The 24,691-nt window shown below is 46.5% G+C and overlaps 1 protein-coding gene across 2 annotated transcripts in view; it reads left to right on the top strand.

Annotated features, from left to right (window-relative positions):
- STRA6 (signaling receptor and transporter of retinol STRA6) overlaps positions 1-24,691 on the top strand; it is a 391,743-nt gene that overhangs the window by 135,533 nt on the left and 231,519 nt on the right. The window contains exons 3-4 of one of the 2 annotated variants that reach the window (XM_086959276.1): positions 21,571-21,820; positions 23,754-23,820. In XM_086959276.1, coding sequence (XP_086815402.1) covers positions 21,714-21,820; positions 23,754-23,820 — 174 coding nt within the window. In that variant the 5' untranslated portion in view covers positions 21,571-21,713. The remainder of the gene's footprint in view (positions 1-21,570; positions 21,821-23,753; positions 23,821-24,691) is intronic. The other variant, XM_086959278.1, reaches the window with a different exon arrangement.

Genomic DNA, 24,691 nt, shown 5'->3' with positions numbered 1-24,691 from the left:
CTCTAATCTACTCCACTTCACCCCACTCTACCGCACTCCACCCCAATCTACGGCACTCCACTCAAATCCTACCCAACTCTGTTCCAGTTTACCCCAGTCTACCCCACTTCACTCCAATCTATCCCATTCTAATCTAACCCAATCCACTGCACTCCAATCTACCCCAGTCCAATCCAATCTACTCCACTCTGTGCCCTTCCACTTAGCTGTGCCACTCCATTCTACGGCACTCTACTCCACTCCACGACACTCGGCTCCACATCACTCCAATCTATGCCACTCACTCCATGACACAACACGTCACTCCACTCTATGCCCCTTCACTATATTCCACTTACCCCACTCCATTTTACCCCACTGCAATCTACCCCACTCCACCCTATCCCTCTCCACTCCAATCTATCCCGCTGGATTCCACTCAAGCATACCCCAATCTACCCCACCCCACTCTACTTTGCTACAGACTACCCCAATCCACTACACCAAATATACCCCACTCCAATCTCAAATCTACCTCACCCCAATTTACCAACCCCTCTTAACCCCACCCCAATCTACTCCACCGTACTCCAGTCTACCCAACTTCAGTCTACCTTACTCTACTGTGGTAAATAAAAAACTAATTATTTACGCCGTTCGGAATTTCTATAATTACCCAAGAAAATGGTAATTCATAAAATGAGGAGCAGAGTCCGTGGTCTTCGAGTTGAAAGGGTTTTATTCCAGAACTCGAGTTAAGGGAGAGCTCCTTCACCAAGCGGGTTCAGGAGTAGTCTACTTTGCTTGAAACATATCAGCACTTTTATACAATACGAGTACAATCAGAAAAAAGGAGTTTCCCTTAGACTTGATTCAATCATTTCATGATGTAGTCATACAGAAGACATAGCATGCTTGTTCTCGTTTAAAGAATAACCTGAATAGCATTTACACATAGACAAACATATTGCATTGGGGTGATTGAGGTAACAAGTTACAGAGTTGCTAGTATCTGAGGACAGAGAATCGAGGCATTGTCACAGGGTCATTTCTGTCGGAAAGGTAAAGAGGACGAGGCATTGTGCGTTCTTTACTACGTACACAAGGGCGGTGATGTCTCACAATGGTATGTGTGTGCAGCGGGGAAGAGGGAGAATGGGCTGTAGTAAACTATTCTTCTTCGCGGCTGTCTCGTGTGCTTGATTAGGTTTTCCCTTGGTTGTTAACCCAACCCGTGGCTGTCCTCGCAAACTGGGAGATCATTGACGAGCGAGAGCTGCTCGTTCGGTGACAGAGTTAGGGAAGGGGGGGTTTTCGAGTCACCCATCCGACTGACTCCGTTCTGGTCTAAAGGAAAATATCGAACGGGACGGAAACCCAAAGGATACATGGTAGCTGGTCATCATTCTTTGCATGTGCTAGTATTATGAGAAAAAGAGCAGGCAAGAGGGGGTATAACAGGATTTGCGCTTGAAGTAGGAGAATCGGCTTGCCTGGTCGATGTTAGGGTGGATAGGGTGCATGATGGGACACCAGGCGGAAAAGGGAGTTTTTTAGTCAAATTCCACATTCCCTCCTTGTCCCATAGAAACCCTATTACAGAAATTCTTAATCAATTTCTATATTCATCAGGTCGTATATTTGTTCCTGTAACATGATCATTTCATTTTTCTTTCCTCTGTTTCGTGGACGAGGAGTACAGGAAGTGACACACAGTCCACAAAGGGCGGGGCCACACTGGGCACAGAGGCAACACGTGAGGATAGTGGCGAAAACGAGGCCCAGAACTGTTAGTGCCTTCCACCCCCAGGTGGACAGGAGATCCCACAACCAGCCGGTTAGGGACCATGTGCCGGTGTCCATATCCAATTTGTCGGATAGAACATGAAGACGGGAGATAGCAGAATAAACTGATGGGGCGTTGTCTGGAATAAATACACAACAACTGGACCCTATTACCTTACACACACCACCACGGTCGGCTAACGGGACATCTAAAACTATACGGTGCTGCAGTCTCATGAGCCTGTCTGAAGCTACCTCGGCTGTAATGTTATTTAAGGCGCCAGTCGTTTCATCTATGGCGGCCTGAACTACACGGGTTAGTTGCCGGATGTGGCGACTATTTGCCATAGGTCCCCAGAAAGGGAGAAAACCTTTAAAGAAGTCTCCAGCTTCTTGTCCTGTTGTATCTTCTGCATCTATGACCCCCCTTCGTTGTCTTCTAACTTGGGACAGAGGGTCAATCAGGTGGTAATTGGCAGGGGCTGTGTAAGTCGGTGGTAATAGGAATGCGATGTAGCACTTTCCAGACCAGCCTTGAGGCAACCAGGTGCGCGCATGGGGTCCACAAATGAAATAGGTGTTTGGGGCAGTTACTATGGTTGGAAAATCGGGAGCGGGCAGTGTGTATGTCCTGTCACACTCGCTGTTCCCCATTACTTCCCCTTTTCCCTTCCCCCTTATGCAAAACTGGCCGTTTTGCGGTACTACCCAACCCCCTTGATCTGTCCGTCTTTGATCGACGGAAAACATTTCCCTGAAGGAAGCAATGTCATGGAACTGGGAGTAACTGATATTTTCGTGATCTTCAGCCCTCCCCCAGGTCACAGTGAGATCCACCATTTTGGAAACAGCCTTTACTATTTTGGTCTTTACTTCGTTCCAATTACTCTCGTTTTTCAATTTGGTCGGGGGAATGTTTCTGACTGAGGCAGAGAATATCATGGCTAAGGCATAGGCGGACCCTGAATAACCAAACGGGAGGGAGAAAAAGGGCATTCCCTTATGTACGGAATGTGGCATCAAGCCACAAACCCAACAGTTTGTCTTGTTGACTATGAGCTGGTGTTTATGGAGGGTGGAAATGAATGTATTATTTATAAATTCCTTTCTTCTGTCCTCGAGGTGTGGGGGAAGATCAACATGGGAATGCATAGTGGTATTCTTTACAAGTGTCGAAGAATGTGGAGGGAAAACTGTACATAAGATCCATCCCAGACAGGCTGCTACACAGCAAACAAGTAACATTGTAAATAGAAAGATCGAGAACCTGCTATGCAGTAATTTCACATAATTAATCTTTTTCCATTGGCGCATTGCGTCATTTCTCCTCATATTGTTTATGGATTTAATATCAAAATGTCTCTGGACACGAGATCAGAACGTCTCCCAGCAGCCGCTTCACCAAGAGCTTGTTCCTGGGCTTAATTAGCCACCGGTGTGTTACGATCAGGTGTAATGTCTTTAGTCTGTTTTTGGTGAGATCGCAGCCGCGATCGGTATTCCTGTTGAGGAGTGAGTTCTGGAAGTGGTAAAATTATATCCGGGGCGTTTATAGCCATTGAACAGGGCACAGTGTCTGTAGGTGTAGGTCCAAAAAATTTCCGACAGTGGCTAGCGTGGAGCCATCCTTTGCGTCCTTCTACTTTGACGGCTGTCCTCGTGGTCAGGAGGACCAGCTTAGGAGCTGTCCATCTCTTCTCCAGGGGGCTGGTATGATCAAAGTTCCGCACCAAGATCCAGTCACCGGGCCTGATGGTATGTTCTCCAGGCGTGGTGTGGTCTGGAAATGCTGCTGTAACCTGTGAACGACAAGATTGGAGTGCAGACATCAAGGAAGCCAGGTAATCTGTCAACATATTAGAATCAATGTCAGTCAGTTTTCTAGGAGAAGGGACACCCCAGATGTTCGAAAGGGGACAGTCCCGTCCGGGAATGTGCCACCATTCGCATATAAAAGAGAGCGACCGGGAGGGCAGTGACCCAGTCTATCCCTTTTTCTGAACATACTTTGGCTAGTTTTGTTTTCAAGGTCTGGTTGTGCCTTTCTACCAGGCCAGCTGCTTGAGGGTGTCGGACACAATGGAATCTCCAGGAATATCCCAATAAAAGAGAAACGGCCTCCATTAATTTGGAGGAGAAAGGCTGTCCATTGTCTGAATAGACGACCCTTGGTAACCCATACCTGGGGAAGAATTCTCTCACTAATTGCTTAGCGGTTGTCTGGGCACCATAGTCTGGGACGGGGTATGCTTCAGTCCATCGTGTCAGTGTACACACTACCACTAGCACATATTTGTACCTTCTGCATCTGTCCATCTGGATATAATCCATTTGAAGGACTTCGAAAGGATGATCAGGGGGCTGGAATCCACCTTGTTCTACTGGTACACCTTTACCAGGATTAAATTGGCAACAAATCATGCAAGTTTTTACTTTTTGTTTGGCTGCAGCTCTCAGATGTTTGATAAACCAGATATTCCTGTAAACTATCCAGCATACCTTTCTCGCCTAGGTGAGCGGGGCTATGGACCGTGTCAATTATGACTTGTACCATGGAATCAGGGAGAAACCACACTGTTCGGTCTTTGGTCATCCAACCCTGATCAATCTGGACCCCTCCTTGTTCAGTCCATTTCTTTATTTCATCTGTGGTGGCATGTGTCTGTATGTCTAGCACATCTTTCAAGGGGTCCCTCACTATCATAGTGACGGTTTGTGTTGTTACCTGAGAGTCTGTTGTGTTCGCTGGACTCTGGGCTGTCTGTTTAGCAGTCCAGTCCGCTAAGTCATTTTCTTTAGATATGGTGTCTGTAGCTTTGGTATGTGCTTTGCACTTCAGAATAGCTATGGCTGTAGGTAGGTGTATGGCATCTAGTAGGGCTTGAATCAGGGGCCCATGTTGTATCTTGGCCCCATGTGAGGTAAGGAAACCTCTTTCTTGCCATAACACTCCAAAATGGTGAACTACACCGAAGGCGTATTGGGAATCGGTATAGATGTTCACTTTCAATTGTTTTGCCCATATGCAGGCCTGTGTCAGAGCGATGAGCTCTGCTGCTTGGGCTGACAGGATGTCAATTCTTTGGGTCTTTATAACTTTACAGTCCGTTGTTACTGCATAGGCTGCCACTAACTCTCCAGCACTTGTCATCATGCACGACCCACCCACATAAAGTGTTACATCAGGATCTGGGAGTGCAACATCTGTTAGGTCTTGTCTTGGTTTTGTCACTACATCGATCATCTCCACACTGTCATGTTGTGTCGTGTCATCTAAGCTTGAGGGCAAAAGGGTAGCGGGATTCAATACGTTGCATCGTCTGATCTCTATGTGTGGCTGAAAGAGCGTTAGTTCGTATCCTGTCAGTCTTGCTACAGTCAGGTGTTGTGTCTGTGTTCTGTTCAGAAGGACTTCCACAGCATGTGGTACTTGTACTATCAGGGGATGTCCTAACACTATTGAGTCACTTTGTCTTATGGCCAGGGCTGTAGCCGCAACAGATTTCAGGCATGCAGGCAAAGCTTGTGCTACAGGGTCCAATGTGCTAGAAAAATAAGCACAGGGTCTGTTTCTTCCTGCTTGGTCTTGTGTGAGGACGGATAGTGCTGTTCCGTCACGTTCTGTCACAAACAGGGTAAAATGCTTGCTGTAGTTCGGGGTGGCCAAAACTGGTGCTTGACACAGAGCTAATTTCAGAGCTTCAAATGCTTGGGAGTGTTCTGATGTCCAAGGGAGAGTTGTAGGAGTGGCTGCTTCCACTGTGGTTAACCGTATGAGGGGCTTGACTATGTGGGCATACTCAGGGATCCATTGTCTGCAATATGAAGTGAGACCAATGAATGCGCGAACTTCTTTCTGTGACTTTGGCTGTGAAATTGTTGAAATCAGTTGGATTTGTTCTTGTGTCAGTTGCCTACCCTCTTTGGACAGCAAATGTCCTAAGTAAGCCACTTGCTGTGCGCAGAACTGCAATTTTGAGGGAGACACCTTGTGACCTTTGTCTGTCAGGAAATGTAGAACTGTGAGAGATGCTTTTTCACATTCTGGTTCTGTCCTTGCTGTGATGAGAATGTCATCTACATACTGTATCAATGCTGTGTTGGTAGGCATATTGATACTGTCAAGTTGTCTTTTTAGTGCGTGGCTGTAGATGCTTGGACTTTCTGTATAGCCTTGGGGAGCTCTAGTGAACCTGAAACTTCGTCCCTTTAAACTGAATCCGAAAAGATATTGACTGTCGGGGTGTATAGGAATGCTGAAAAACGCATTCTTCAAGTCGATGACTGTAAAAAATGCAGCTTCGGGGTCTATGGCAGTCAATAGTGAGGAAATATCTGGGACCACCGGATATTGTGGGATTACACATTTGTTCAGTTCTCTGAGATCAACCACCAGTCGGTAGACCGGGAGTGCCTGAGGGTCAGTCCTTTTGAGGACCGGAAGAACTGGAGAATTGCAAACATTTGAATCAGTTTCTATCACCACACCATGTTCTATGAGTTCTTGGATTATTTTTAGTAAGGCTTGTTCAGCCTCGAGTGGAATCTTATATTGTCGTATACGGGGTAGGACTACACCGTCCTTGAGCTGACTTGATGTGGGGTGATGTCCATGTATCCGACATCGGTCGAGCTTTTGCCCACATATGTTGTGGGATGTCATTTAGTCTGGGGTCGAATTCTTTGACTGTGAAATGTCCTTTGAAATCTGGTAGGAACAATTTGACTCCTACCGGTGAACAGCATATTACTGCTCCTAGTTCTTTGAGTGTCTTGATTCCTAGTAAATTCTCTGGGCACGTTTCTGTAAGGACCAGATCAGTGGTACGTGTCAGAGGACCCACTCCTAAGGAGACTTGTTCAGATACTTTATTTATGATCAGTTTTCCTGAAAAGCCCAGAGATATATTATGTGAGCCAGAGAGAGGAACCTCTGGGACTTCCTTATGACTTATGGTAGTCCTACTCGCCCCCGTGTCTATGAGGAATTTTCTGTCTCGTCCCAGTAAGTGAGCTTGTACATATGGACCTTTCTGATCCACTGGAAGGAACTGGGATGAGGGGCAAGTCACTTTCTCTCTCAAGGCTGTCTCATGCATATGGCTCAAACTCGGGGTAATCTGACTGTACGCTCTGGTACATCTGCGTGGCAGCGGCCGCAGGCGTCTGAACCTGTGGCGGCGTAATGGTCTGAGGCTGCTTCGTGTTACCTGGTCTAGGAGTGTGAGGGCGTTCTTTCGTTTTTCCTGTTGCTATGTTGTGTTTCAGAACTGGGCATTCCCTCACAAAATGGCCCTGCTGCTTGCAGTAGTTGCAAGTACCTTTATTGGCCCCCCACATTACCTTTGGGGCCCGTATTTACTGGTGCCGTCTGTGCAACCAGTACCTTCATTTTTGTGTCTTTTACTCTTTTCTTTTCCTGTTCCTGTTCTTCCCTTATTCTGTTGTGCTGGTACTGTAACATCTGTAACATTTGTGAAGGACTATTTGCTTGCCAGGTACTCTCAATTTTCAACACTCTATTTCTGATGGGGGGTAAGGCGTTGTCCACCAATTTGGACACAAAAAGATGAGGATATGCCTCGCTACTATGTGCGAGTCCACTATTTATAGAGAAACATTTCTCCAATCTGGTGTAGTAATCACCCGTATCCTCGTCTGGCTTTTGTTTACAGGCAGAAATGGCATCCCAATCTACCTTTTTCATTGTCAATAACAGAGGCAAGACCTGTATGAGGAGACTGGGCAGCTCTTTTACGCATTTACCTAGACCTTCACCTGGTTTTCTGTCTGTCTCTTCTTGTTCTAGGGCAGCCCACGTAATCTTTTTACCACCCACCTCCCAGTCCTTTTCCTTCAATTTGTCAAATATGCCGGTGGGTAGAATTACCTTAAGGAGTATTATTATATCTGGATATGTAAAACTACCCATTTGGAGGATATCTTTCAACTCTCTATGGAATCCTCCGGGATCTTTTTCGTGAGAGGGCACCATCTTTTTCATTTCATTTCATAAAGCTTTATTCGGAGCATTTGAAGAACATGTCCATAAAAGCACAAATAATACAGACATTTCATACAATTTCATAGAAGAAAACACAAGATATAAAAATATTGAATTATCGGTTACAGACAATATAAATGCATTATCGATCAAAGAAAAAAGAAGTACACATATTACAGAATATCCAGAGGGGGATGGAATAAATATTTAAAATGTACATACATTTTTAAAAACACATACTTTTCCTGGCGCTAATCGCTTTGAGTAAAAAAGATGCAGTAAAAAAGCAAATGTCCGGGTGGTTCAGGTTAAAAATCAATTTCATAGCCTCTGTAATGTCTCTCACTCCAAATCTAATGAATAATGGCTTCAAGTAGAATTTCCGTAACTCAATGTACAAATCACATGTTAACAAAAAGTGCTTAGTGCTTTGTTCGGTCTTATTGTCACATTTACAGGGACCAATAGGGTGCATTTTAATGTTAGGGCACGCAACCAGATAATGTACTATGCCCATCCTCATTCTGGTCAGTACAAACTGGTGCGAGGTTCTTGTCACCTGTGATAGATATGGTCTAAAACCAGTAAATTCATTCATGCTATTGTATAGTACACAAGTAGTTAATTTAGAATCCTCTAAGAGATGCCTTTCATTACAATGATTTAAAAATATTGTTTTCACATCAGATTTGGGGATTTCCAATAGCCTATAGGGGTCCATTAACACATTGATTCCAAATAAATTTTGTACACAATCAATAATGTATTTGATCCAGGGGATCTTCACGTGTTGGTCCAGTAAAAGACAGTCCTTAATAATTGCTCTATTCAGTGTGGTACCATCACTGAGCCAGATCGAGCGCCACAGTAGTATGGGCCTTAGCATGATCAAATCATTTAGGGCTTGGATCCCTGTTTCATTGTGAACCAAGGAATTGGAAGTAGACTTGGGTAAGCATAGGAGCTTTTTCAGGAAGAGGCTCTCCTCTACCTGTAAGCTCTTGGCAGATGACACCCCCCAAACTCCTGCCCCGTAAAGGGCAGCAGAGAGACATTTTGCTTGGTAAATATTTAACATGTCTTTAATACGTCTATTCCCCAGTTTCTTGGCAAACAGAAAGACCCCATTGGCACTCCTGATCATCTTAGTTCTGACCACCTTATGTTCCGTAGCCCAGCTCCCATTATTAGAAAAGGTAATTCCCAAATAACAAAAGTTATCAACTTTTTTCACTGGTTCACCATCAATAACATAGTGTGTTTTCCCTTTTCTTTTATCTTTTCCAGAACAGCATTCCATTACATAAGTCTTAGCCTTATTAATCACCAGTTTCCTATTCTTAATAAAGGATACAAAACGATCCATTAAGCGTTGGAGGCCCAAGGGTGTCCTAGACAGTAACACTGCGTCATCCGCATAGAGTAATACTGGTATGTTAAAGTTATTAACTCTAGGGGCATCTGCAGCGACTGCCTGCAGGGCAGATTCGACCTCATTAATAAAAAGGGTAAAAAGCAGGGGCGCAAGAACGCACCCCTGTCTGATGCCCCTTCCTATCCCAAACTTAGTGGTACATTCCCCGTTGGGTCCATAGCGGACACTGGTGCGAAGTTTTTCATACGATCGGGCTAAGAAATATATAATTCCTTCTGGGGCACCCATTTCCAATAATTTGGCCCATAGTATTGCGTGGTCTACCAGATCAAAGGCACTACTAAGGTCGGCGAAACAAAGGTAGAGCGACCCGTTTTTTGCCTGGGTATATTTTCCCACCAATAGCTCTAAATTCAGACACTGTTCTATAGTACCACGGCCTTTTCTAAAGCCAAACTGGCAGTTACTTAAAATCTCGTTAGATTCTGCCCACTCTTCTAATCTTACAAGGAGGACCCTACTCATAATTTTAACTGATGAATCCAATAAGGAAATAGGCCTATAATTTTTTGCATCCCCCCGATCTCCTTTCTTGAAAATAGGGATGATTATTGACTCTTCCCATGTAGACTGTATATTACCACATATAGCTGTATTAAAAATTTTGGTAAGCAATGGGCCCCAAATATCTGGGGCAGTCTTGTACACGTCTATGGGAACGCCATCTGGCCCCTGGGCCTTACCTCCTTTGCTAGCTCTTACACTAGCCATAGTTTCACAAATGGTTATATCTAAGGCAAGGATGGGCCATCTATCCCCATTGGTATCTATTAAATTACTAGAATCAAAGATATTAGAAAAATGTTGGATCCATGAATCCATGCTCACGTTAGAAGTGAGTTCAGGAACCTTGTCATCTTTTAGGAATGGGCTGTTCACCGTGGACCAGAACAGGGTACAATTATTCGTGTCCGCTGCTTGGGTAAGATTATCCCAGGCCTCTTGCTGTAATTCAGCTTTTCTACGTTTCAGGGTCGTATTAAATCCCTGTCTAAGTTGGACCACCAAAACTTTGTCCCTTGGTTTAGCTGCAAGGGCCTCTTTAAGTTCTTTCCGGGCATTAGTACAAGCATGATCAAACCAGCCCCTTGGACACCTTGCTTTAGACCCCGCCTTCTTAGTAAACTTTTTGTTAATAATGGAATTAATATTGTTAAAGTGATCAATACTTTCGGACAAGGTGTCTTCACGTTCTAAAATAGCCGTGATATCTATCAGACAACTAGATATAATTGAATCCGATGTTATAGCGGCTTTTTCTCCTTTCCACCTCAGTCTATAACCATTCTGTCTATGAGGTTCAATATTATTGATAATACCATTTTCACAGACATGATTTTTTTCCCAAAAGGTTAATTCAGTAGTCAAACAGTTATGGTCACTCAACATAATATTTATCACATTGGGCATCGGGCATAACGGGGCAATAGTTGATGACATGCATATAAAATCAATAACGGTATTAGAGCCCCTTCCTTTAAAAGTTGGAATATTTCCACCCATGTCATTTTTAGCATTATCCATGATTTCCAAGTCATAATGAATCATAAAATTATTCAAAGTTTCCCCGTAGGTGTGATGGGGGAAATGGACTTCAGCTTCCCCCTGTCGGTTATACACACCGCAAACTTTCTGGGTGGATAATGGGCACACGGGTACATTAAAATCCCCCACAAAAATAAATTCAAATACATTGTTAAAATTCCTCACGAAATTATTCACTGCCGTATCTAATTCATTAATTGCTAAATGTCTAGTGTTGTCAAATACATTATTATAGAAATTTATCAATAGAATGTTTCTGCCAGATTCTTGTGTAAGCCATAGGATTTGCGAATGCACCCCCACATTAACAAATTTTTTCACAAGGATGGGTAATTTGACAGAAATTAACACCAACAAACCGCCTTTGGCTCTACCATGAGATGAGGGCAGTGCTGGGAGCTCATAAGACACATACCCCTCAATGCCTTTGAATTTTTTACTCCATGTTTCCTGAAAACACAGGATGTCAAACAAATGCACGAAATCAATCCAGCCTAAGGCATCCTCCTTGGCCACAATTCCCGCAATATTCCAGCTAGCAATATGACAAGTTATATACTCTCTTTCTTTGCTAGCATTTGGCAGTTCAACACTAGATATGGGCATGATATTCTCTATATTAAAAAGCTATATGTTAGATACAAAGTTTAGGGTGTCTCCCCCATTCAACGTACAGTTCAAACATACATTACCCCTTTCCTCGGTTAACAAAACGGCCTCTTCATTAGGAGTACTAAACTCTAGATCTCTAGGGAGTTCAATCTCATGTCAATCGTTCTGATCTAGGTGACTCAGGGACTGAAACCTGTTCTGGGTAGGGACCTGGTATACCATTCCGTTATCATACAGAGGGGTGTTGCCAAATGGTACAAATGGGTTGGGGGTGTGCATTAAGGGGGCATTCCCCCCAAACATAGGATTCCCCATATGCAGCGATGGAAGGAATGGACCATGTTGTGGGCCAAAGAAGAAGTTAGGCATCAATGGTCTATTTACCATATGAGTATAGGTGGGATTGCTCGGAGCCTTCTCCTTATAATTAGATGGGGGTTGCCCACCGAGGTGGTTATAAAAATAACCCAACGGCCTAGCAACTACTTCAGTCTCCGACTGCGTAATTGAGGCCGCTCTAAGCAAAACCGTTGCCACATGTTGTGGGTGCTTGAAGTTTATTATCACGCAGTCCCCCCCACCGATTTTTTTTGGTGTTACCTATCCAATTTACTCTTCTGATGGAGATAATTTGGTCAGCATAGCCGACTGGATAGCCACAATGACGGTTTAGCCAGGAAATGGTTTTATTTCTCAAAGAATCAGGTGTCTCATATTCACTTGAGGGCTGAGTGAGAATGGGGACATTAGTTAAAACCACCACGTAAGGTACACAGTCGGGTGGTAGATCAACAGGGCGTCTACAGATCCTAGTGGGCTCCCCATTAAATCCTCCCATTGTATCGGTTGGGACTATCACCGTAGGTGCTGATACTTGCGTAGGGGCTTGCATGGGGGCTGATGATTTAACACCCGGTGGATTACCTGTGACCCCATGGTTAGATGGATTTGAGGATCTTCCTCCCTCCTGGGACGATGTGGGTGGTGGTTTCTGTGGTTTCGGCTGATCTTTGGAGGAGTGTTTCCTGGTAATAGTGGGAGGGGCACTAGTAGAGGCTTGTGGCTGTTCCTTATCCCTGGTGGGAGCAGTAACAGGACCGGTTGACTTTTTAATGTCAGCTAAGGATTTTTCCAAGTTGTTTGCATGCTTATCCACCAAGCCCCTTAACCTGACTACTTCCTCCTGGAGATCTCCTATCTTAGTTAACAATGGCTCTACCACCATACTAAGTTTACTAAGAATTGCACTCGTTAGTGAGTCAATTTGATCAGGCTTCAAGGAAACATATTTATCTAGGTTCGGGGTTACTAAGTCATCAGTATGTTCCAGTTGGGTCGTATCTTTTTTCCTTCTAGAGATATGGCTACCTCGCTTGGGGATTGGTTTTCTACAAGCGCGCATAAATTTAGAAGCCCTCCCAGATTGCTGAGGTGTCCCCTCACCATTATTACCTTGGTCTTCTTCCCCCATTATTGACTGGTCTAAGGCCTTAGTCGCTTCGACATTAATACTGATAGTGCTATTATCGAGTTCCACAGGGGAGACCATCTCGTTAACAGTATTATTAAAATTTACAAGGTTTACATGATTATTTGCGTCGGCGGACAAAGTCAAAGGAGGATCTACAATAGTACTTTTTCCCAATGACTTCCTCCTGTCGCTGTTGATTTTAGACACCACTTTCAGTAAGTAGTTATCCGGCAATGTACTTTGGACTGACATTTCTGGGATTTTTATGACAGTATCCTTAAAACTTAGGTTAAAAATACAAGGGGTAACAGGTGACTTTTCCACGGGATGTCCTACAATGGTACTCACAGTTCGTGCCAAGGGGGGAGGCCCGGCCCGGCCTCTTCTGGCCCCTGACGGCCACAGACGGCCCCGCCCTTGTCCCGGGCTTCTCCCGGTCGCTCCCGCGCGCGACTCGCGGGGCGAGAGGGGGTGTCAGCCTTTATCCGGCGCCTCCGGCGCTCACTGCGCGTCACGGGCGCGCTGCAGGCGGAGGGAATGCTGGGGAGTGTGGTCCGGTCTCTTGGGACGCCTCCCTCGCCTCCCGGCGTGTGCCTCCGCTGTCGCTTTTTCCCGCCGTTCCCCTCACGGCAATGCCCGTTGGCAGGTAAGTCAGGTAAGCCTGGTGTTCCTCCACTGGGCTCCCGGGGGGTCAGCCTTTATCCGGCGCCTCCGGCGCTCACTGCGCGTCACGGGCGCGCTGCAGGCGGAGGGAATGCTGGGGAGTGTGGTCCGGTCTCTCGGGACGCCTCCCTCGCCTCCCGGCGTGTGCCTCCGCTGTCGCTTTTCCCGCCGTTCCCCTCACGGCAATGCCCGTTGGCAGGTAAGCCAGGTAAGCCTGGTGTTCATTTCCAATATCTCTAACTTGGTTAGGGGAGTGTACACATGTATTCGTTGCAGTGTACCATCTGGCTGAGGTATGGGGTGGACTTCTCGTAAAGGATATTGGCCTATACTGTAAGGTTCATGATCTGATGAAGCTAAGGTAAGTAGGAGGAAACGGAGGCGCAGGTCCAGAATGGTGTTGATCAATTCCGGTCCCCGAGACCTCCATCTATCTGTCACTACTTCCTGTAACAATTTGTATAGCTTGTCTGGTCGGTGGGAGTTATTCTCGTATAAGGTAGCCAGGTGTTGGACCATATAAATACCTGCTAGTCGTTGTTCTGTTCGGGGAAGAGCCAGAAACATTTGCGCTACTATATCTGGGCCGTATACCCGATGCTGTGATATCCAATGGGTGGCAGACCGGGCCAATTCTTTTTCTTGTTGGGTAAGGGGAGGCTCATTGTCCATCCATTCATCTAGGGCTCTTTCCGTGGACTGAAAAAGATCTTCCGAAGAAGGATCTAATCTTTTAATTCTCTGCGACATTCGCGGGGTTCGCCACTTGGGACCAGGACAATGTTGCGCTACACCCAGGAAATTCATTCTATCTAGTGTCGGACCCTCCTCTTCCTCTGAGTCGTCCTCTTGTGTGACTTTCTCAGAGTGAATAGTGACAATTTTCTTAACCAATCTTTTAGTTATTTTGTCGATCTGATGTCCCAGATCGTGTGCTCCTCTGTGTATCCGATCACTAAGGTCTATTAACTCAGAGTCTACGCTTCCATTACCCGGGTCTAGTTCCCGGATCAGACAATTTATGATGAACCGCAGGAGCAGTCCTCTGATGGGAACTTTTCTGTTTTTCATGACCTGGACCGGAGTATCCGGACCTTCCCCTGTCCGTATGAATTCGTAAACTCTATCCAAATGCTTCGTTATATCAGGGACCTTTTAGAGTTGACCCAGGGCTAGTCTTAATCTCTCTGATATCGTGGTCATTGGGCCACTACCGGGTTCGGGATCATAAGGACACTCAAGAGGCGGGACATCGTCTTTATCCTCAGCCCCGTTCCCGGACACTCCTAAATCAGAGGTAGAACCACCGGCTACTAGTTCAGGAGCACATGTAGACGGGCGTGTTCTAGGCATGTTTACATAAGCGGGGGGTGGTTCGGACAGATAGGCAGGGAGGAAATTGTCGGGAACAGTGGGAATTACTTTCACTGGGGACTTGGGGTGTTCCTCTACAATTTCTTCCGACAAAATGGGATAAATACCAGTAACAAGGGCGCTTCTCTCTCTCTCTACCTGTTCAGCTAGAACTTTCTCGACTTTCTCTTCTTCCTGTAATTGCTTTTCTTTAGCCTGCTCCGACATTCTCTTACTTTTCTCGACTTTCCCTAGTTCTTTCTGGGCCCTCCTATGCGCTTCCTTACGCCATAACTCAATGGCTTCTGTCTGTGAGGCCTCGCCTTTCTTTTCCATAACTCTTCCTCCACTCTCATAATGCATTCTATATCCCATGTACCTGTGGCAGGCCACCTATACGCCATTTCTAATTTCTCGGTGTAGTCTACCCAAAGGTCTAAAAATAATATGGCACGCAATCCATGTTTGTTGTACATGAAATATCCAGGTGTATCTCTAGGCTAGACTTTAACTGGTTTCTCTAATAGATTCCTTTTGGTGCCTATTGTACGTAATTTGGAAAACAGAGGCATTCTTAAACTCAACAAATTACGGTTTTAAAAGATTTGCAATATACAAAAACAAACACTTTATACACTAGAGTATAGTGTAACCTTACCGGGTCTCACGAATGAGACTCGTCTTTACCGTTTTCCAAAAATGGAACCCGTCTTTATACTATCCCAGTGGTACTCACCAAGAAGCAAAACTTGAAGACCTGGTCATCGGACTCTTGACGCTTGCGCAGGAATTCGGGGCTCCAAAGACCTCGGACTCGGCGTTCTCACTGGTCGGGCTCTGGGTTGGGACGCTCCGCTATCTTCTTCACCGCCTCGTGTGGATGATCAGTCGCAGTCTGCCTCCTCCTCGTCTCGAGGGAGTTAGCGGGAACACCCCGCTGTTGTGCACTTGAAGTCCGTCGAAAGTATGGAAGGGACAAGGACCCGACTTACATCGCCGGCGCCTAGGGAAGAGGGAGCGTTCCTGTTCAGGCGCCAATTAATGTGGTAAATAAAAAACTAATTATTTACGCCGTTCGGAATTTCTATATTTACCCAAGAAAATGGTAATGCATAAAATGAGGAGCAGAGTCGGTGGTCTTCGAGTTGAAAGGGTTTTATTCCAGAACTCGAGTTAAGGGAGAGCTCCTTCACCAAGCGGGTTCAGGAGTAGTCTGCTTTGCTTGAAACATATCAGCACTTTTATACAATACGAGTACAATCAGAAAGAAGGAGTTTCCCTTAGACTTGATTCAATCATTTTATGATGTAGTCATACAGAAGACATAGCATACTTGTTCTCGTTTAAAGAATAACCTGAATAGCATTTACACATAGACAAACATATTGCATCGGGGTGATTGAGGTAACAAGTTACAGAGTTGCTAGTATCTGAGGACAGAGAATCGAGGCATTGTCACAGGGTCATTTCTGTCGGAAAGGTAAAGAGGACGAGGCATTGTGCGTTCTTTACTACGTACACAAGGGCGGTGATGTCTCACAATGGTATGTGTGTGCAGCGGGGAAGAGGGAGAATGGGCTGTAGTAAACTATTCTTCTTCGCGGCTGTCTCGTGCGCTTGATTAGGTTTTCCCTTGGTTGTTAACCCAACCCGTGGCTGTCCTCGCAAACTGGGAGATCATTGACGAGCGAGAGCTGCTCGTTCGGTGACAGAGTTAGGGAAGGGGGGGTTTTCGAGTCACCCATCCGACTGACTCCGTTCTGGTCTAAAGGAAAATATCAACGGGACGAAAACCCAAAGGATACATGGTAGCTGGTCATCATTCTTTGCATGTGCTAGTATTATGAGAAAAAGAGCAGGCAAGAGGGGGTATAACAGGATTTGCGCTTGAAGTAGGAGAATCGGCTTGCCTGGTCGATGTTAGGGTGGATAGGGTGCATGATGGGACACCAGGGGAAAAGGGAGTTTTTTAGTCAAATTCCACATTACCCCAATCTACCCCACTCCACTCAATCTAACCCAGATCTACCCTACCCCACTGGAATCTACTCCACATCACCCCACTCTAATCTACTCCACCCCACCCTTATCTACCCCAAATCCAACCCACTCTACTCCAGTCTACCCCACTCCACTGTGACTCTGGGTAATAGCTTGCTTAATCGTCCAGAGGGCCCCCAGCACCGGGAACCCCCTTTGGAGGTAGCTGTGTGCTTTACAAATTCAAGGTCATTATAATTATTATTATTATTACTCCATTCCATTCCATCCCAGTCCAATTAACCCAACTCTATTCCAATTCACCCTACTCCAAACTCCACTGCAATCTACCCAACTCCTCTCCACTCTGACCTACCCCACTCCACTACATTCTACCCCACTCCAATACATTCTACCTCACTTCAATATACCCCACTCCAATCTACAACACTCCACTCAAATCTAACCTATTCCACCCCACTCCAGCCTACCCCATCCCATTTCACCCCTATCTGCCCTACTCCAATCTACCCCACTCCAATATAGCCTTATCTTCTCCACTCTACTCCACTCCAATCTGCACCATTCTACCCAGTGTACCCCACTCCAACCTACTCCACCCACCCCGCTAAAATGTACCCCACCCTACTGTAATCAACCCCCCCAATCTACCCCACTCCAATCGAACCCACTCCACTCTGGTCTACCCTACTCCACTCCAATGTACCCTGCTCCAAACTACCCCAATCCAATCATCCCTCTTCAACCTACCCCACTCCCATTTCACCTACTCCAGTCTACTCCATTCCATTCCAATGTACCCTACTCTAACCCACCCTATATCCCACTCGACTCTACCCTAATCTACCCCAGTCCACTCTTTCCCAATTTTTCTCACTCCACTCTTGACTCTGCTCCAATCTATCCAACCCCACTCCACTCCACTCCAATCTACTCCACTCTACCTCAATCTACCACACCCCAATCCACTCAAACAAATGTACCTCACTCCCCTTCACTCTACCGCATGCCACCCAAACTGATCCTCACTCCAATCCAATCTAACACATTCCACCCAAATCCACCCACTCCAATCTACTATGCCCTACTCCACGACAAACTAACCTATTCCAGTCTACCCCATCCAATCTTACCCACTCCAATCTACCCTACTCCAATAAACCCCAATCTACTTCCATCTACTTCACTCCAATATATTCCACCCCAATCAACCCAATCGACCCCACCCTAACCCAATCTACTCACTCCAATCCAATCTACGCCACTCCAACCTACCCCACTCCAGCCTAACCCACTCCAATATACCCCATTCTCATCTACCACACCCCATTCTACCCCACACCACTCTATCCAACTCCACTCTAATCTACTCCACTCTACCCCACTTCAATCTACTCCATTCCAAACTACCCCACGTTTGTTTGTTTCACTCCAGTCTACCCCACTTCACTCCAGTCTACCATGCCATAATCCACCCAACCTGTCCCTCTCCAATCTACCCACTCCATTCCAATCTACTCCTCTCCACTCCGATCTACACAACCCCACTCCAATAAAGCCACTCCACTTCAATCTACCCCAAGCCACTGCACTCCACTCTCCCAATCTACCCCACTCAACTCCACCCCAATACATCCCACTCCACTCTACCCCACTCTAATGTACCCCACTCCAATCTACCCCACTTTACCCTAATCTAGACCTATTCAATCTACCCACTTCCCCACTCCAATCTACCCCAAGCTACTACACTCCAGTATACTCCACTTCACTCTAATCTACCCTACTCTACACCAATCTAATTCAATCTACCTCAATCTACCCCATTCTACCAACTGCAATCTACTCCACCCATCCCAATCTTTCCAATCTACCCCGCTTCCTTACTGTACCCCACTCTACTCCAATCAACCCCACCCCAAACTACCCCAATCTACCACCACTGCATTCCATTTTACCCTACTATAATCCAACCAATCTACCCCACTTCACTCTACCCAACTCCACTCTATCCTACCCCACTCCACTCTTTGCCAATCCACTTTTCCCCAATATATTCCACTCCACTCTACCCCAATATACCCTGCCCCTATCTACTCCACTCTAATCTACCAAAATGTATTCCACTCCAATCTATCCCACCCCACCCAATCTACCCCAATTCAATCTCCCACCTTCAGTCTATCACGGCAATCTACCCAACTTGCCCACTCCAATCTACCCAAATCCACTCCACTCTACGCCAATCTACCCCATTCCACTCTACCGCACTCCAATCTACCCCACCCTCTCCACACAACAAACTTTTAGCCATGCTGAACAACATTCACACTGGTGTGCATAATGGCTAAAACACATTGACATAGCCAATAAATAGCTCTCACCTAGGTGTGACCTATTGAGTTTGCCAATGCTTGCTTAATCAAGTTTACCTACAGAAGTCTGCCAATATACCTCTTTTGTGTCCTCCAACATCACCTTCAATCTCATCTCTGAAGACTGCAGAGCCGGCCAGAAACGACTTCATTAAACATCAAGGGAGGAGCAGGTCCTTGCATCTGACTAAGGCCAGGCATGCACGGATAGTACTGGACTGCCCAGCTACGTTTGACGCCATTAGCCACAAATTTCTTGTCAACAGGTTTTCTGTCATACAAAACAGGTTCCTCCACCTCCAAAGCCACCACCACCAATGATGGTGCCTCTGAAGCATCAGCCCTCCTGCCAATCCTCTTCACTGCCCACGTGACTCTGAAGACTTGGGTGCCCTGGCAAGGGCAGGTCATCATTGCACACGCTGTATGTAGTCCATGAGCTTCTAGCCATGAGCCTCTAGCTACCCTGCACTAGTTTGCTTAGCAAAGATCTTCTAGCTCTTCCAGTTCACTTGCCACCTTCTACCCATACCTTGCTCTGCCACCAAGATGCCAGTCACCAATGACCTCAAGACCTCCCCCTGGTGCTCGGTATTAATGTCACTGAGCCTCTGTTTATTATTATAAATTGATAAATAATAAAAATGCGTTTTCTCAGTATGCAGCAGCGGGTGATGCCCAATGAAGTGATGGCTGAATGTCCCGGCTGCCTAGTCTTGATTTCAGCTCCTGCCTCTTTCTTTGATCCCCCTACACTTCCCGTCCCTGCTTTCTCCCTTTGTCCCCGTTTTTTCTATCTTTCTCTCCTACTTCTTTTGATATTTTCTTTTCTCTCTCACTCTGCATCAACGTCGGATGATGAAAATCATAAATTAAACACTGCTGATGCGCCCGAACCCTGACACACCGCCCAGATCGCTGTTCTATTACCGAGGTACAACCTAAGGTGTGCACAGTGTTGCCCTGCTGCCTCTGACTGCAATGATGCCAGTAGTGTGGAGTCCGCACAAGCCTACAGATGTGCCCCAATGTTGACCACCATAGGTTCCAGTGCAGCTCGAATGATGCACCTCAGCCTTGCTTGACACTGACTGGACTCCCAGGACTGGGCATTCACTGAGGTGCATCCATGCGCCTCAGTCCTGACCTGTAGCATCCCCAGCCCTTCTAGCCCTATATTCTTTGTTCTGTCGATGCTCCTCCACCGCCTGTAGATCCAGAGCTTCCCCCTGTGCTGCGCCCTATGCACACGCCCAGCTCCATAAAGGGGCTCCTGAGCACCCATTCCGACCCTGCACAGAGGGGACCCCTTGCTGGGTCGTGCCTTCAATTATTGTATTCCTTTACAAGAGGGGGGCCACAGACAGCCCCGCTAATGTACCCCTTCTGTTTTGCATTTGTAGGGCGCATGGCTACCCGAAGGCTTCCCTGTGCCAGGGAGTGCTGGCCCTGGGCTCGGTGACTATGCTTGGTGCACAGGTCCCTGGGGGATCGACCAGGTCTTGAATTTCTTACTGAATTTTCCCCCGCACTCCGCCACCTGCCATTAAACACTGATCACACCAATCAACACATTGCAGCGCTCTGCCATAGGCCACATCGTTGTGGTGCAACTCAATTACAAAGTAAATTAATAAACCAATAAAGTAAACCCTAGACGTGCCTTTCCAGCGCGCCTCGGTGTTATAGGTGCAGCACCTCTTGCACACTCAACACAATGCTGAACCTCTCTTGCACAAGGCTCTCCCAAAGCACGTCACGAATCCATTCCTGCTCCTAACACACTGAGGCCACGGCGCATGGGGCGGTGCACCTCGGTCTGAGTTAGATCACTCCCTCCTGTGTTAGCTCCCAGATCCCGTGCCCAGCTCCACAGATGCACCTCCAGCCTAAATTACAACACCCCCTGCCTCAACCCAGCTCTGCTGATGTACTTTGCTCATGGCGGCCCGTGCTCTTTACTTCTTTCAGTACTCCTTTCCCCTTTGGGTCTGTCCATGCACCTCTGCCTGGCCTGCAGCTCAGCCTGTCGGTGCAGCCACTGGACGCCTCACAGCTCTGAGTCACCTCGGCCGACCCCGCTGCCCCTTGCGGGACAGTCTCCCGCCCCCTACACGTGAGGGTGTCACAAGCGAAGTGGCACACGGCCTTGCACCCCTGATCTCCGCAGTGTTTGGCGAAATCCCTGCTTAAGGCCGAACAAAGGCCGCACCGTCCCGCCTGACCTAGCTCAGCGTCTCGGGGCGGCAAGGCCCCAATTAAGAAATACCACAGGGCCGGTAATCCTCGGATAAGACTGTCCCTTCCGCCGTGGCACTCTCTTCACTCTCTCTGCTTCTCTCCGCAGGCTGTAGGGACGGCTGCCCCCTGAAGAGAGACCCGGAGGGGCGCCCACCCGTGCCCTGGCAGTCCCCACGGCTGGAGATCTGACGTCGAGCGCAGTCCAGGAGGGCCGCGAGGTGCCATCCCCGTTGACCAGCAGCGGGCACCATGTCTGTGGACGGATCGGAACCCGGGACCTGGAGCGACGGAGAGGAGCAAAACTTCGACGACTGGTACCTGGACGAGCCCCCCGCGCCCACGCAGCCCGCGCACGAGTGAGTCCGACTGGCCCCCAGGGCACCCGTGCATGCCCTGTTGTATTTCCTCCTCTACCCTCTTCTTTCCTAAGGTGTCGACAGTAGGTGTTTGGTCCCGCTGGAAGGAGGTGAGAAGGTGTTTTCTTGGCCCAGTTGCTTGCTATACGGTAGCACCACCCTAACCTTCTTCCATTTTCAGGGCTGGTTCGAGGGTAACGCCTGAATCAATGGCGGATAGAGTGACACTGTCACAGGCACCCCATTTTCACATTGCCCCAGTAAGCGGCAAAATATTTCACTGTGCAAGGTCCAGCATGTGGCAAAATGCCATTTCACCGATCGCAAAATAATAATAGACACTTCCTTCCCTCTGCCCTTAGAGCACCATCTTCCATCTGCCCTCTTTCCTTTACCTGCTTCCTCCTATTCATTCACTATTCATCTTTCCCTACTCCTTTATTTCCCTTTTCTCTGACTGTTTTCCATACTATTCCCTTCCTCCTTGCTATTTCCCCTTCACTACTTCTCTTTCGCCAGCTCCCTTCTCCCTCTCCCTCTTCCTTTACTCCACCATTACTCTCCCTTCTTTCCTGTTCCTCTTCATCTGCTCCTTTTCACATTTCCCCTTATTCTTTACCCTTTCTTGTTTCTTTCTCCTTTCCCCTTTTCCCTCCCCCTTCCTCTTAATCTTTTCCCTTGAATTCACCTTTTTCGCCCAGTCTCTTCCCTTTCTTCTTCTCCCTGCCCAATCCTTTCCTTGCCTGTATCTCCACATAGTTTCCATGCAGAAGTATCTGACTGCTCCCTGCTGAAATGAGACCACTACGAAGTGTGAGAGGGAGTCCAGTCTCCAGAGCCATCTTGTGTAGTCTACAAGAGTCTTCTCTGGTCCCATAGTTGGTTCCTAACATAGGTTCACCTTACATTATAAGATTGTATTTAGGTCCAATGCTCATAAGTCCCTGGATTCTGACATACCGTCCCACCGAATGATAAAGGGCATCTTCTCTGTGGGATTCTTGGCTTGGCTGAGACTCGTGAGAAGGAGGTGTTCTTATAATTCCTGGGTTCCCTCATTCTTCTTGACCGCTCAATACATTGGTTAAATTTAGGAAGAGTAATATTTCTCATTCCGTATGCCCATTCAGTCATTGGCCTCTCCATACAGCTAGAGCATATTGGAGATGGTAGATAGTTTTCATTGCCCTTGCGTCCCTTCTTGTGTTCCCCATATATATTCAAACTCCTTATTGACTCACAAGCAAGTGCATCTCAAATTCACGAAGCTGGCATCTTGATAATCCAGTTTGTATTGGAAACTGTCCAAGAAGCCTGGGCCGCATCTGATGGGCATACACAGGTGTCCAAATAGGACCCTAAAATGGTAGAATGGCAAAGAGTTTATCTCAACCCATTAATTCAATCCTTAACTTTCCTACACATATGTACATTTAGGGTTCAATGTTTACGTCACGTATAAGGGTTAGAATATATGCATAGATTGCACTGATTGAAAATGCACCTTATTCCATTTTTACCACTTTTGCCATTTGTTGTAAAGTTGTTTATATTTCTTCACGGTCTCCTGCAGTCTCATATCCGAAAGCATCCCACTAACGTCCACTCCTTTCAGCACCTTTTCTTCCCTATGATGCAGGACTCTCTGATGTGGTCTTGGGTCTTAAAGCCCCACCATTGCAGCCCTGCATTACTCTCTGCAAGTTATTTCCTTTAGAAAGTCATATTTTAGGTCTTTCTAAAATAGGTCCTTCTCCACTGTGTCCCCTCTATTTGATTCCTCTGAAGAGTCTCTGCTGTTATCCCTTCTACAGAGCCTCGAGGGTACAGTGCACTGATTGAAATGCTGCATTTTGTGTTCTGTTGGGTTTTGTGTCAACTTTTTGCATGTATTTCTCTGAATGCCTTCTTGTTGTTTCCTGTGTCTTTTCAGAATCATCCTGCCATGCGATCCCACTGTCTCTGATCAGCTGTACCACCTCATCCTGGCTCCCCTCTCGGTAAGCAATCTAGAGAGCATGTCTAGAATCACTGGATGGCTCTGAGCTGTGCTTAATTTGTAAAAATAAAGAACAGTGCCAGGGCGCTGAGTATTTCTCAGGAGTTTACTGTAGCTGGCACCACCCACCCCTGCTGCCAAATGCTAGTAAAAGCAGAAACCATGTGCTAGTGTTATCAGTTTTTAGGAAGTATATTAAATCGTTAAACGGTCCATTGATTTCTACTAAAATAATAGACACACAGTGCCACAATGTGGTGGATAAATACCTGACAGTGTTTAGAAATTAGTGCCGGTGCCGAGCTCTATCAAACACCAGCACAAACTAATCACTGGCTCTGGGTGAGATTATCAAGAAAATAGTGGAAAGTACAGGGTGCATCAGCTGTTAATTCACACACTCACTCACCCACTTACTCATGTCCCAGTTCACTCATCCTTGTGATAACCTTAACTTATACATGCTGAGCGTCTGCCTACACATGCACTTGCACAGTACCTCACTCCCTCGTGTGGCTCCTCATTCATGTTTTGCCTGATCATCTCTCCAATCACTTACTTATGTGGACATTTGAGGTCTTCGTTCCCTTTTTAATCTCACTCATCACCATGCACCAGCTTATTCCAAAATTCACTGATATACATGTTCAGTCCAAGACTCTCTTTTTTATACTTCCTGCTTCCCATATGTATTCAGGCAGTCACTCGTGCACCTGCTCAGGCCTCTACTCACATATACATTCACTGCACGATTTTCTCTGCTCACTTCTGTCATTCGGCTTTTGTAATCTCCATCATACATAGAACAATTTCCCACTGACTCCAGGGCCCCTTTACCTGTTTTTGTAATTGCATTTATATAGCTATTACTA

This window comes from Lissotriton vulgaris, chromosome 2_2 (assembly GCF_964263255.1).
Source record: "Lissotriton vulgaris chromosome 2_2, aLisVul1.2, whole genome shotgun sequence".
NCBI classification, from domain to species: domain Eukaryota; kingdom Metazoa; phylum Chordata; class Amphibia; order Caudata; family Salamandridae; genus Lissotriton; species Lissotriton vulgaris.
Note: the sequence above shows the minus strand (reverse complement) of the source record. Positions and strands in the feature narration are given on the sequence as shown.